The 12,405-nt window shown below is 39.6% G+C and overlaps 1 protein-coding gene across 1 annotated transcript in view; it reads left to right on the top strand.

Moving 5' to 3' along the window:
• MTCL1 (microtubule crosslinking factor 1) overlaps positions 1 to 12,405 on the top strand; it is a 106,897-nt gene that overhangs the window by 67,391 nt on the left and 27,101 nt on the right. Inside the window, 3 exon segments of the mRNA XM_086609295.1 lie at positions 6,390 to 6,512; positions 9,345 to 9,575; positions 11,195 to 11,383. Of these exon segments, the coding sequence (XP_086465421.1) occupies positions 6,390 to 6,512; positions 9,345 to 9,575; positions 11,195 to 11,383 (543 nt within the window).

The following is a 12,405-nucleotide window of genomic DNA, read 5'->3' as shown; positions in this document are numbered from 1 at the left end:
TCAAGTTTACTTAAGCAACAAAGAATATTACACCGCTTTGTGCTGAAACTTTTCAGTGGGTGGACAGCCAATTGAAATCTTGTAATCTGTCACAGTCAAACCGAAGTGAAGCAGAAGATTCTTCCAAATAATTTTATATGGTATCATTTTTAGTCTTTTTTAATTTCATACAGTGCACTAGAAAAAACTACAATTTTTTTGTGCCAGATGAATAAGCAGGGTTTTTTTTATTGCCACAGAAATTTCAGATGGAGACTCAAATCTTTCAATGCCCACAGCAGAGATGGCTACACGTAAGCCGTTATCTGCTTTAATTTATGAAGTGAAAATAGATGCACTGGCCAGTGGATAACACTGATTGATGATCTTCTTACTGCATAGGGACTTTCAGCATGAGAGCAACACATTTCATTTCAGTGAGGCAAATGTTTTCTTTTTAAGCAAGCAAACGCTTTTTTCTAAATATGTTTTTTCCAAGCTGAATTTTAAATGAAAATTTTCCCAAGCAATGCTGAGCAGCTTCCATTTAGCCATTTCTCTTATTTTTAAAAATGAGCATCGTAGGGGCCTAATTGTTTGATTAAATGCAATAAATGCATACTGACTGGTGCTTGAAACTACCCTGTAGCCTGACTGTAAACATCTGCCTTTGTTTGGGCTTTGCACTGCAGTCATTAGTGTAACAGTATTATTAGAATGTATTTGCATGTTAAAGAGGTGGGTTAGAGTCACAGTCCAAGGGAAATTATATCTTGAAATTGCCTTAAGAAGCCGGGCTTTGTTTTCTCCCTGAAACAAACCATTCAGCTGCTGTTGCGGGCGGTTGGAGCCCATTGGGGTGGATGTTCAATCCATTATTCATTTTTTTTAGCAGAGCTGGGTTATAGTGGGAAGGGAAAGTAATTCTTTACCATCCAGAGAAAAAGCAAGTAAATAAGTGAGAATTGCCCTGACTAAAAGACGGGGAGGAACTAAAGAAGGTAACATAACACTTCATGGAGCAAACACCCAGCACAAATCAAAGGATCACTATGGCAACAAATGGAAACCAATGGGAAAAAGGATAAATAATTTTTCATCTGGTGAATTTTACCCTTTTAACCAGTGGAATATCCATAAACAAAAGGCAGCTTCCTTAAGCAGTCTCCTCCTGTTTATTCAGAAACAAGAAGACATTCTGGAAAAGAAAAATGTTACTCTTCAACTGATCAAATATAATTTGATGCAATATTTGATACCTGATGCTCTAAAATGGAGCTGTATCTCCTAGCTCTGATTGCTCCTTCAGAGGGTATCAGTTCTGCCTGTACCTGAGTAAGTATATGTCACCAAAGGAAAAAGCATTTCAGATTTGGCTTTTAAAGACTTACACTTTTATTTCTGTGTAGAAAAATGCCACAAAATCTCTGACACTCCCAGGTTATGGAAAAAGATTCACTGAAGTTAATTCACTTGAAAGAAAAAATTGTCATCAGAGAATAAAAGCAGATAGGCTAGAGAAGGTGAGAGCATGTCTTACAAAGCAAGTCTTCCACAAGGTCTAATAATAGAGTAAGAAGAGCTCACATTGAAGAATAATTTCTCCTAGTCCATTCTTAATCTGTTTATCCATTTTCCTTACTTCCCATGCCCATAAGAAATATAAAACTTCTCTATCACTCTAAGTTAATACCTGGATTAAGTGTGGACGAATTAGATACAGTGATGTGCAAGTTAGGTAAGTCACTTTACCACCTGCTTTGAATCAAAACTTCTGTGTGGATCCACTTAGGACATACGAGGAGAGTTTTGTTCTGTATTTTGAATGTTCTATTTTTAGCTGGTTTTGGAGTGTCTGTGCTCCTTCTGTGCAATATTCATAATTCCATGTGAGAGCTTTTCAGCTGGATGGCTTTTGCAGCAGCTCCTAGCTGTGTGCTGAAAATTTGCATATTCTTTTCTCTTGCCCTGATTTAAGATTTTGTTTTCCCAGAAAGGAAAAAGTGAATGTTTTATGCATTGTGACTTTTCTTTCTTTTGAAAAAAAAAAACCAAAACAAAACCAACCAACAAATGAGGACCACATAGAAAGCTGTATCTCTTAGTGTCCACTATTCCTCCATTGCAAAGTCGTGAGAAGAAGAAAGACAAACTGGTGCTGACAGTATTCCTTCCCACCAAGATTAGGGGCAGCAGGAATAATTTACTTTAATGAATTGTATTCTTTCTTGCTATGCCAGATTCCATAAAGGTTGACAATATAATGGCTTAAAAGACCCTTTATGATGTAAATCTGGATATCCCAGTCCGAACTGAACTCGATGAGACTTTGTGTACTAGCCATACAATGAGATGGATTTTTAAAGACTTGGAGCACAGTGTTCTATGTTTTCCCAAAACCAGAGACTCTCCATAGACGCACCGACAAAAAACCACACAACTACCTATTGTATACTAGCAAATGGAATATATGTTGTTATTTTTAAGGAGTGAGGAGAGTACATCTTCAGAAGCAACCTCTGAGAATTCAGTTAGATGTGTGCTGCATGTAAAAAGTAACACAAAAGGCACATCTGGTCTGGTTGATTGTATGCGTGCAACGGTCAGCCGTCACATGTGAAAAAATAGCGGTTTTTAGACTTCATGGTCAAATGCAAGGTCCAAATATCAAAGCATTATGACATAGCGTTAGGTGAGCAGCATAAAAAGGTCATTTTTTGATTTCCTGGAATTGCACACAGATGCTGGAGAGCATCTTTCTACCCTGCCTCCTCAGGCCTTAGTTTGCTCCATCCTTTCTGGAAAATAAAAAGCTAAAAAGAAAGATGCCATGAAATTTGATGTTCACAGTTGTTGCATACAAACCAATTCAGTTTGCAGGCAAATTGAGGTTGCAATTAGCTATGGTAAAATGGAGAAAGCAGACAAGTAAAAGCCAGCCGTACCTCATGGTGCATGATAATCATGTCTAAATAAGTCATGGCAGAAATGTGCAATTTTGCAAGCTGAAAAGTAACCTGAAAAGCCATCAACTCGCTGAGAGGGGCAGAAGGGGGTGGGTGCAATGAGTGAGCAGTGGTGAAGCCTCCAAAGTGTGGATGACTTTTCTCTGAACATCCTCTTGAGGTAAAGACATTGGTACAGATTAGCTTATTCTGGAGTGATAACAGGTGAGAAAAAAGGACTCGGCAGAAGGATTTGGCACTGCCTGTCCAAGAGGACGGGGGTGGAAGTGGATCCAGAAATGCAATAATTTGGATTCATGGGAAACGGTCAGTTGGTGTGGAGGTGTGGATGAAGTACAGCTGTTTCTGTGGCGCTGTGACAGTGTAGCACTAGCTCGTAGTTCCCGATATACTGTGTGTGTTTGTCTTGTTGGAATGAGTTTGTGTCTGTTTCCGTGGTGTTGATACATTGTGTGGTGGCCGTCACATTCGGGGTGTTTTCCGTTCCTCGTGTAGTGCATTCATTAAGGAGAAAAAAGGAGACAAACTCTTAAGTTAACAGCAAGTTAACAGATTACCAATTTTTGTGTCTGTTTTGTAGCAGTGGTATTTTGCAAAACAAAACAAAGCCACAGTTGTGCCACAGACTACACCCTGCTGATTATATGATAGGGGCCTGATATCCACATATAAACATATAGACGACCGTCAATGCAATGCCAGGTACCTGAACTGCATATGCAACTATCACATGATACTTTTCTACACTTTCTCTGTTCAGGACAGAGATGTTTAGCAGCAATCTATTAGGCACTTAAGCAGCCTTATCTCTCTTGATTTAAGCAGTACTAATCGTGATGCTTCTGATAGAAATTACATTATATGAAATTATATAATATGAACAGTCCTTAGGTTAAACTGGAAGGCCAAAGGTGTGCAGCTCTGCGTTCATGCATTAACTGCTTTCCAATGTGTTTACTGCTTATAAAAATCTATTATCCTTAAAGAGGCAAAGCAATTGTATAAAAGATTTGCACTGTCTACTGTGCATGTAATAATGTATCTGCCTTTATGATGTATTTAATCTCTTCCTAGTAATTCGAACAGTTACCATTAAATCCCAGCGCCCAAGTTTCCTGAAACTTGGCTTTGCATGGGCTGCATGTTTATGAAAAAATTGCATGAGATTATCATTTTCTTCCCCTAATTTTGCAGACATAAGTTGTTGTCAGTATATATGCCACTATGTGATTCTGATTAATATTAGTCTAAAATTGAAGAAATGATCTTTTAGCAAATCATTGTTCACTGGAAAACACAAGTGTGAAGTAAATAATAGTGAAAAATTCAAACCTTACCTTCCTAGTAACTTTTGCTGCTCTGATTCAGCTTCCCGTTTCAGGAATCCCAAGATCAATAATATTTCTAACTATCTAAATGTGTAATTGTATGGCTGTAAGGAGAGTCATAGTAAGATCAGTTATCCTTTCTACATATTTTAAATTAACAATGTATGCATTGTTACAGGAATCATACTGTTTCAATATCTAGAGGCACACAAGATTTTTTCAAGTGATTATTGCCAACAGAAGAGCGTTGTCATGTTTTATCTGTTTTCACCAAATCGACTTTGTGTGATTTTGAATTCATAAAAAGAAGCAATATTTTTAAAGTACACCCGAATTAACTAGGTACATTGGTTCTTATTTACCATTTTCCTGAAGAAGCTGGATCAGAATAAAAGAATGCAGAGATTTCTGTTGAAAGTAACTTTTCCTTTAGAGAAATCTAAACTGATATGCCTGCGCATAACCATCTCATGATTTACAAACTATCGTGCAAAACTGGCAAATCCCATTGCAAGCAGTTCTTTCCAAATTATTTGTGAGACTGAGTTTTGGCCTTGTGCAATACGAAATGTCTGCAGACATGTTAAGGCATAAGACAAAATTGATAAGGTATATAATGTGCTCTTGGTCACTTTATGTGTACCTTTGAGAGGGCTGCAAGTGTCTCTGCCTCAGGTACAAAACAGACATGCACAAGTCAGTAAGTGAATCGAGTAAAGAAGGAACTGATAGGGCCCAGAAAGTAAATGTAGGGTGACTTTTGTTGTTCAGCGGAGTATGGTCCTGTGGGTGGTTTATAGGATACTTTCATCTGCCTTATCTCCTTTTTCCCTAGAGGGGGAAGGAGTGTCTGTTCCAGTGACAAATACTTTCTGAATAACCAAAAGCATCCTGGCAAGGGCTGCCACAGCCTGAACAGCAGCAGCAGCTGGTTTTGCTGTCGGGAAGCAGGAGGAGTGCCTGGGGAGAGGAGATGGGAGCCGGGGCTGACACCAAAGGGGAGTTGTCAACGCAGCTCCCAAGAGCAGTCCCACGACCTGCGGTACATCCTCACAGCTGCTGAGGTTGGAGTGCACTGGACGTTGGCCAGCAGAGAATTTGGAATATGCTTTGAAGCCTGACGCGATCCCTTCTTTAAATGTGTCTTTGCTCTGGGAAGTAGGAGTTTGGTGTCATAGTGTTTTCTGTGGTTGCACATGTGAAGAGGGTGGTGTCTGGCCAAGCATCGCCTTTATACAGATAAATCAGTTTTAGTTCCAATGTGAGAGAAGCAAAATGAAGGGCATAAAAAGTTCTGATCAGGAATCTAAGTGCCATAAGGTTAATTAACAGTGTAAATAATGAGGTCTGTGACTCTGCCTTCTTGGCTCTTTATTTTTAAATTAAGTAACTTTCAGAAGGAAAGTGGATGGGATGCCAAACTTAATAAGAACACAAAATTGAAAGTACTAAGATTATAATAGTTTTAGACCTGAAAGGAGAAATACTTAAGCATTTTGGTCAGATCTCAGGCTCACACAGCTTATCACCGTGACATTTGTGGAGTAATTACTTTGACTAGAAACCACAGAATGAAGTCGACTTGTGCAAAGAGCTGTCCTGTGTCTGAGGAAAGGGATCGTATATGCTTGGTTGGTTTAATAAATGCTATACCATTAACTGCCTAATCAGAAGTGCTGCAAATGAATAAATAATTAAGTTCAATATGTGTGCATTAGATGCATCTTCTGCGGAGATGTTAAAATTTTATAGCATCGATTAACATAGAAAAATGCACCACCAAATATGGAATACCCTAAATAGGAGCTAATCTGGCAAACGTCATTGATGGTGCACTGTTTCAGCTACTCAAGTGCAATTCCAGAGCAGAGGCCCGAAGAGAATATCCAACATATAACATCAGCATCCCAGCTTTAGTCCTCAGAAGAAGCCACACAGGAAATTCCCACACGTATTTAGGGCATTGCTGTTTATTTGCACGCTGTGCTTTAGTTTTAACTATTGATAACCGTGAATTGTGCAGATGTCTGTCCTGCAGTACTTTTCTTTTTTTCTTTTTTTTTACACCACGGAGACAAGTTTTCTGCTAAACCTATCCCTTTGTCCTGCTGATCAGCTCAGGGATTCCCATGTTTTACCTGTACAGAATGTATCGATACAGGAGCTTCAGGCTCAGCTTGAGCAGGAGACAAGACTTCACCAAGAGGAGCAAGAAAAGTTTACAGAAAGGATCATCCAGGTAAATACGAAACTCGCCTGCTGGGAGAGACGCGTGACCATAATGTGTGGTGTGGACCTTCTTTGTGAAGACCATGTCCTGACACTTGTGTCCTCACGACTGTGCCTGTTTGAGCTTATCTGAGTAAATGAAGAAGTTGGGGAACTGTAAACTCAAGCCTATTTTGCAACTTTGAATCTGGCTTCTCTGCTTGGTGGAGAGAAGGTTTGTCCTTCCCTGTGTGGGGGAAGTCAAGGTAGAGACGTGAAATATTGCATGGGGAATTATATCAGCCCCTTCATCTCTCCGTGAGCTAGGGAAGGATGCGTTTGATCTCTGGGAACGCAGTTTGGCTCTGTGCCTTATTCTGACCCCTCCTAGCCCAAAGAAAACTCAACACTTCTCTGAAGTCGGAGAAGCTGTTCAATGCTCATAACTGAGACACAAATCAGGACTTTGTTGTATTTCTTGGTACCCCATGCTTCCAACCCTCTTATTCATAACTAGTGAATAAATCATATTTTGTTACATGGGCTCCCCTGCTCTTTTGAAGGCTGGAATATATTAGTCAATCGTTTTATGATCTCTAGCTCCTAGAGCGAAAAAAATCTGTTGCTAATTTTGGCAGGCTGTTTGGCTCTTAACTGAAGTTTTCTTTTTAAGTGTATTTCCTAGACTGAATTCAGCATAATTGTTGCATAGTGTAAAGCATTTTTCCTTGTGCCAGCTAATCTCCTTATGCCCAAGTAGTATCTCTCTGTTTTTTTGTAAGTAGCTTTAATTTCCAGTTGATCTGCATAGGAGCTTTCTCATGGAGTCTTTTGAAGGCAACCAGTAAATTGTTTTCCTTCCTAGTTGCCTTGGCCATGAAAGCTTTTTGGGAGCTATGCCTACCTGTTAAAGTTCTTTTCTTTTGCAATAACTATCCTTTGGAAAAGCTAATACTCTATGAAGCTACCTCCACCAGGGTCTTCTGCAAGAATTTGTGACCATGGGGACTTAGATCATAACAGCTTGTAAAAACAATGAAAAATGCACAAAATCAAAGCTAGCTATTCATGTTGACAGCCAGTAGAAATAGAAGAATAAAAGCATCTTCTGGATTCTTCATTTTTTCCAGATTATGCCCATCCTGTTGATATTGTTCCTTTTTTTATCATCTTCCAGGATTTCTGGTGGAAATGACTCAGATCTTTGCCATTTTTAACCATAAATTTCATTTGGTGGAAGAACCTGCACCAACACAAAATCTATTTGTTTCTTCCTGTAAAAATAAAAATTGAAAGAAACCTCTTTTTCACTATTTCATTTTTGGCAATGTTTAATGATATCAAATTGATTCGTGATAGCAGTATACGATCTCCATGAGAACTACAGTTGCATGTATGTTTTTTGCACCATTATAGCCAATTTTGTTTCAGACCACTTTTAAGCTGCATTTTAAACTCACTTAAGCTAGCAACTACTCTAAATAATTTAATCAGGAACTTTCTAAGGCATAGTAGCATAGCTGCTGAAAATTTGCCACAGCACATCACTTAAAGGGCAGGAAAGTCCTCGGTAAACCATCTCATATGGACCAGTAGCCTTTGTCAGAGGCACCTGAATGTTGCCGTGAAAATCAAGCACGTATTTCTTAGCAGTATTAATTGCTAGGGACTCTATGCTCCTGAAGAAGAATCTCTGAAGTATTCTTCATTCTTGTGTGAATGTTGTTTGTTGCAGGGTATGTTCTCATGCTTTAAATCGTTGTGGTCATTAGTGTACTGTGGCTTTCATAGATTTCGTCTATGGAGCTGGTCAGCAAAGGGAGATGCTGTTGTTCTGCAGAATGGAAAATAGCAGAAACTGATACCTGTAAGCAGTGGCTCTGTACTCATTTTCCATCAGCCTTTTCTTGATCAATGTGAACTGCAGCTTGGTTGAAGTGGGAACACAATCTCATCCACATAGAACATGAGATGCTGTACAACTAACTTGTTGGGCACGGGTCATGCCATGGTTTGATTTTGACATGTTGAGGGAGAAGTCACATTTAGAGAATAATGTTTCAGGTGGCCTTGTGTTGAAACAGATGTAATTATATGTATGTTCCAAAGAATGTGCTTTTTTTTGGTACTTCTAGTCCTGAGACTGAGAGACATGGTGAATGCTGAGTTGCAGCCTATTGCTGTCTCTTCATTTGCTGCATATGTGCCTGATCTGGTCATATCAGAAAGAGAAGCTGTGTACTGTGAGTCGTTCAGACACCTCCAAGTATGAACCGTGAGAAGTGAGGGACCAGTAGTTGTATCTGAGGTACTGGATGTGGTTCCTTGGGACGTGTTGCCCTTCCAGAAGGAGAGGGAGACATAGGCAGAGAGGAAAGGATGAGTCTGTGACTGGGGAGGGAAGAGGCAAGGATAATATTCCAGGTTGTCTGAAGGGCAGCTGTGGTCCCACCTTGTAGGAATGATTGCAAATGTATTTAGCAGGTGCGATACACGCAGCATACCAGTGTGGGGTGATCGCTGTGCTGGTAACCTACTGCAGGGATATAATCAAGCGAGAAAGGAAAATATGAGTGGTATAAAAGGTTTAAGCAGCAGCAAAAGTCTCGTGCATCTTGAAAGTAAATGAACTGTCCACTTCCACAGCAGATTACTTGAATATGGTTATCTAAGCTGATCGGCTGCTGTTCTCTAATTTCCTCAACAGTCATAACTGCTGAGGAACTTATTAAGCCAAACTGAACAGCTGCTCACTAGTGATGAAAATTAGAGATTTCAGTTTGTCTCACCCAGCAAAGTAAAAGTCCTGGAGACCACTCCAGGCCATCAACCCGTTGACATGGTGTCTGTCGTTCCATTAAAGCTGGAGGAGGAGCATATGCAGACCCTGCGGAGGAAAGACTTGGAAGTGCAGAGCTTGACTTTGCAGAACAAACTGGAAGAGAAGACCTGGAGCCAGGAGAAAAGTCTGCTGCAGCAAGAACTCAGGCATTTCAAGCAGGACACCTTTCTCCTGTATGTCAAACTGAAGCGGCTGCTGAAACATTGGCGGCAAGGCAAGCGAATGGAAGAGGAAGGGGAGGACGTATTAGAGGTAACTGTCCCACCTTATTAACCCAGTGCAATGGAGTGTCCCTTCTTGAAGTGTAGACTGTAAGCATGATATGGCATAAGAAACTTTATAATTACACATAGATTTAAAGGGGATTCAAATTAAACATGAACCTTTTTTTTTTTTAACTTGGCTTGTGCTAACGTATATTCTGCATGATGTTTTACAGATCACCCATCTTTAAATGTAAACCCTTAGCTAGTACAAACATCTGGTCCTGAAAAATTCTCTCATGGTAAATGAAAATTTAATTAGGTCTCAAAGATATGACTCCTGAGTAATTTTTGGAAAGAGAAATACGTTAGTGAGCTGACAGAGTCAAATCTATTTAGATGGGCTGAAAGCTGTCGTTTTTCACATCGTGTGCACAGTGTGTTCCTTACAAAGCCTTCAGCAATACAGATGGAGGGAAGCTCTGTTTTCGTGTTGGCAGGAGAATTATACAGCTTCTTGTGGGAACTTACAGTGAATCATTCTTGTTTGTTCCTCTCCATACACACGTCTATCACCGTCAGCAGCAGTACGCCAGTAGTCGCCGTGGTGATTTTCCAAGTAGCAACTAAATTAAGATCAGGAATTTCAGAAGTACATAACAACCTGGAATCCCCAAGCTGACACATCTCAGCAGGGGTGTGACTGCTAGTCGACATGCACTGTGAAGAAAGGTGCTGCTAAATTGAGTTGCACATCCAGAATTACCATTTGCCTTGGAAATCTTACCTAAAGAAAAAATAAGTAGAAAAGTGTGTTTGCCCATTCTGACATTTTATCCAAAATTCTTGAGAATAATAGATTTATTTTGCAGGTTCATGCAATTCTGAAACCATTTGCTAAGGCAACTAAGTAATTTTTCTCAGTATTTCCGATACTTATGTGCCTGGTGTTTTTCAGTGTTTGCTGCATTTGGAAGTACAAGTAACCTTTCAGGTCTGGTAGGAGTATGCTTAAGTTGAATACTCTAATGGTTTATATTCTTAGATAAAGGGTGGATGAACATCTTTACCTTCATCTGCTGTGGTAATATGAGTCAGAAGCAAGACATAAGTAGCTATTTAGAAATAATTTGCTTCTACTTTACTTTAGCAGTACTAATTTGCTTCTATGTAAACTGCCTCATCTTTTAATATCAAAATAGCTTTCATTTTTTCACTATTTGGATATTTTGCCTGGTTAATTTACAATCAGTCTACCTCTAGTCATTATTGGAGTCACGTGTTTTGCTAACACTGTAGAGAGGAATAAAGTGCTAGATTTGGATACTTCCTGATCTGTGTATCTTCAGCAGACAATACAACAGTATCTTCTACAGTTTTTCTTTAATACCTGATGGATTATATCCATCATGCTGCATTACAGTTGTACACCCATCTTCTCAGCTGCATAGATCTCCTATTTTGCAGGCCTGTGTAGTGTTTTGTTCTCATATACAACGTCATATATCGCTCAAAGATCATTTCCTGAAGCCTACAGAATAGAAGTCAATATATCGCACCACAGAGATGCAGGAGAAGACAGTCCCTTCCCTTAGCCCTTCAATAGATTTCTGCCCCCTGAGGCAAATGGCAAAAGAACGTTGATGTGTCCCATCTCTTTCATTTTAGATTGAGCACCCTGAGGCCCTCCCAGACTTTGGCATTCAGTCTGAGCAGAAGGCAGATGATGCAGAGCGAGAGGAGGAGGAAGAGGATGTTGTGTTTGCACTGACAGATTTCTCCCAGCGTCCCACCATGGAAAGCTCTGATCATGGACCACAGCTGCAGACTGCAGAATTACTGCAGCAGCAGAAGCAGGTACTATACAAGTTGTATATCTTGCCCTGGGAATGGAACCGTGGATTTTCCAAGGGAGTTCATTTTCTTCTGCTGCTGTGTTAAATCACATAGATTCATACTTGTAAAAATACTTCTGGCTACACAGCAATTACAGTGGATTTCATCCATTATATTTATATTTAATCAGGAGCCACGTGATTACTGTTCTCCTGTTGGCAGATGTTATCAGTGAAAAATCCTATTTCCTCTTGTGGCTGTTTGCCCAGAAACATCTATCAGTATGTGATGGTTTGCAGAATTTACATGCTTCTCTTCCCTGAGCACATCTATTGTACTCTACTGTCAAGCTTTTAGCAAGAAGAGATTATTTTATTTCCTTTAAATAATTCAAGAAATTAGCACATGTATTTAATGTTTCTCTTAGAGATGATAGGAAAACAATGCAAAAGTTCCTTCCTGTCACTGGGCTTGTTTTCAAATGCCTAAAAGCAAATCATGCTGACTTTTCCCTGACATATCCTGTACTCTGCCTGTGTGGTCAGAGCACTGCCATATATCCTAGCTTTTTCCTTCGTACATTTAATATACCATCAGTCCTAACAATAATAATAGCAAACATTCAAAGGGGACAGACTTAAGGCTTCCAATGGTTCTTCAGGAGTGTCTTCTTATATTTTTAAAATGGAAAACGTTCAGATGAGAGCATCCTGTTACATGGAATTATTTGCAACCATAAGTAGAATGGAGCAAAAATTCTGTGTAAAACACAAATTCAGTGAAAAAGGTCTTGAAGCTTTATGCCTTATGCTCCATCTCTGTTCGGGCCCTTGTCTTGGGAGCCCGCTTTAAGTTTGTATACTCTTTTGCTTTCCTTTTTCTTACTGCTAGCTGACAACTCCATTCTCTAGCTATTATTTTCTACAATGTGTTCTACCACAGTAGTATTCATTTGATCAGTTTGGCATTTGGAAACGTTCTAGTGTTACTGATCTTGTGGGAGGTCAGACATTGCTGATTTCAACGATATACCTTACCAGTCA

This window comes from Tauraco erythrolophus, chromosome 3 (assembly GCF_009769465.1).
Source record: "Tauraco erythrolophus isolate bTauEry1 chromosome 3, bTauEry1.pri, whole genome shotgun sequence".
In the NCBI taxonomy this organism is placed as follows: Eukaryota; Metazoa; Chordata; class Aves; order Musophagiformes; family Musophagidae; genus Tauraco; species Tauraco erythrolophus.
This window is presented reverse-complemented; position numbering and strand designations above follow the sequence as displayed.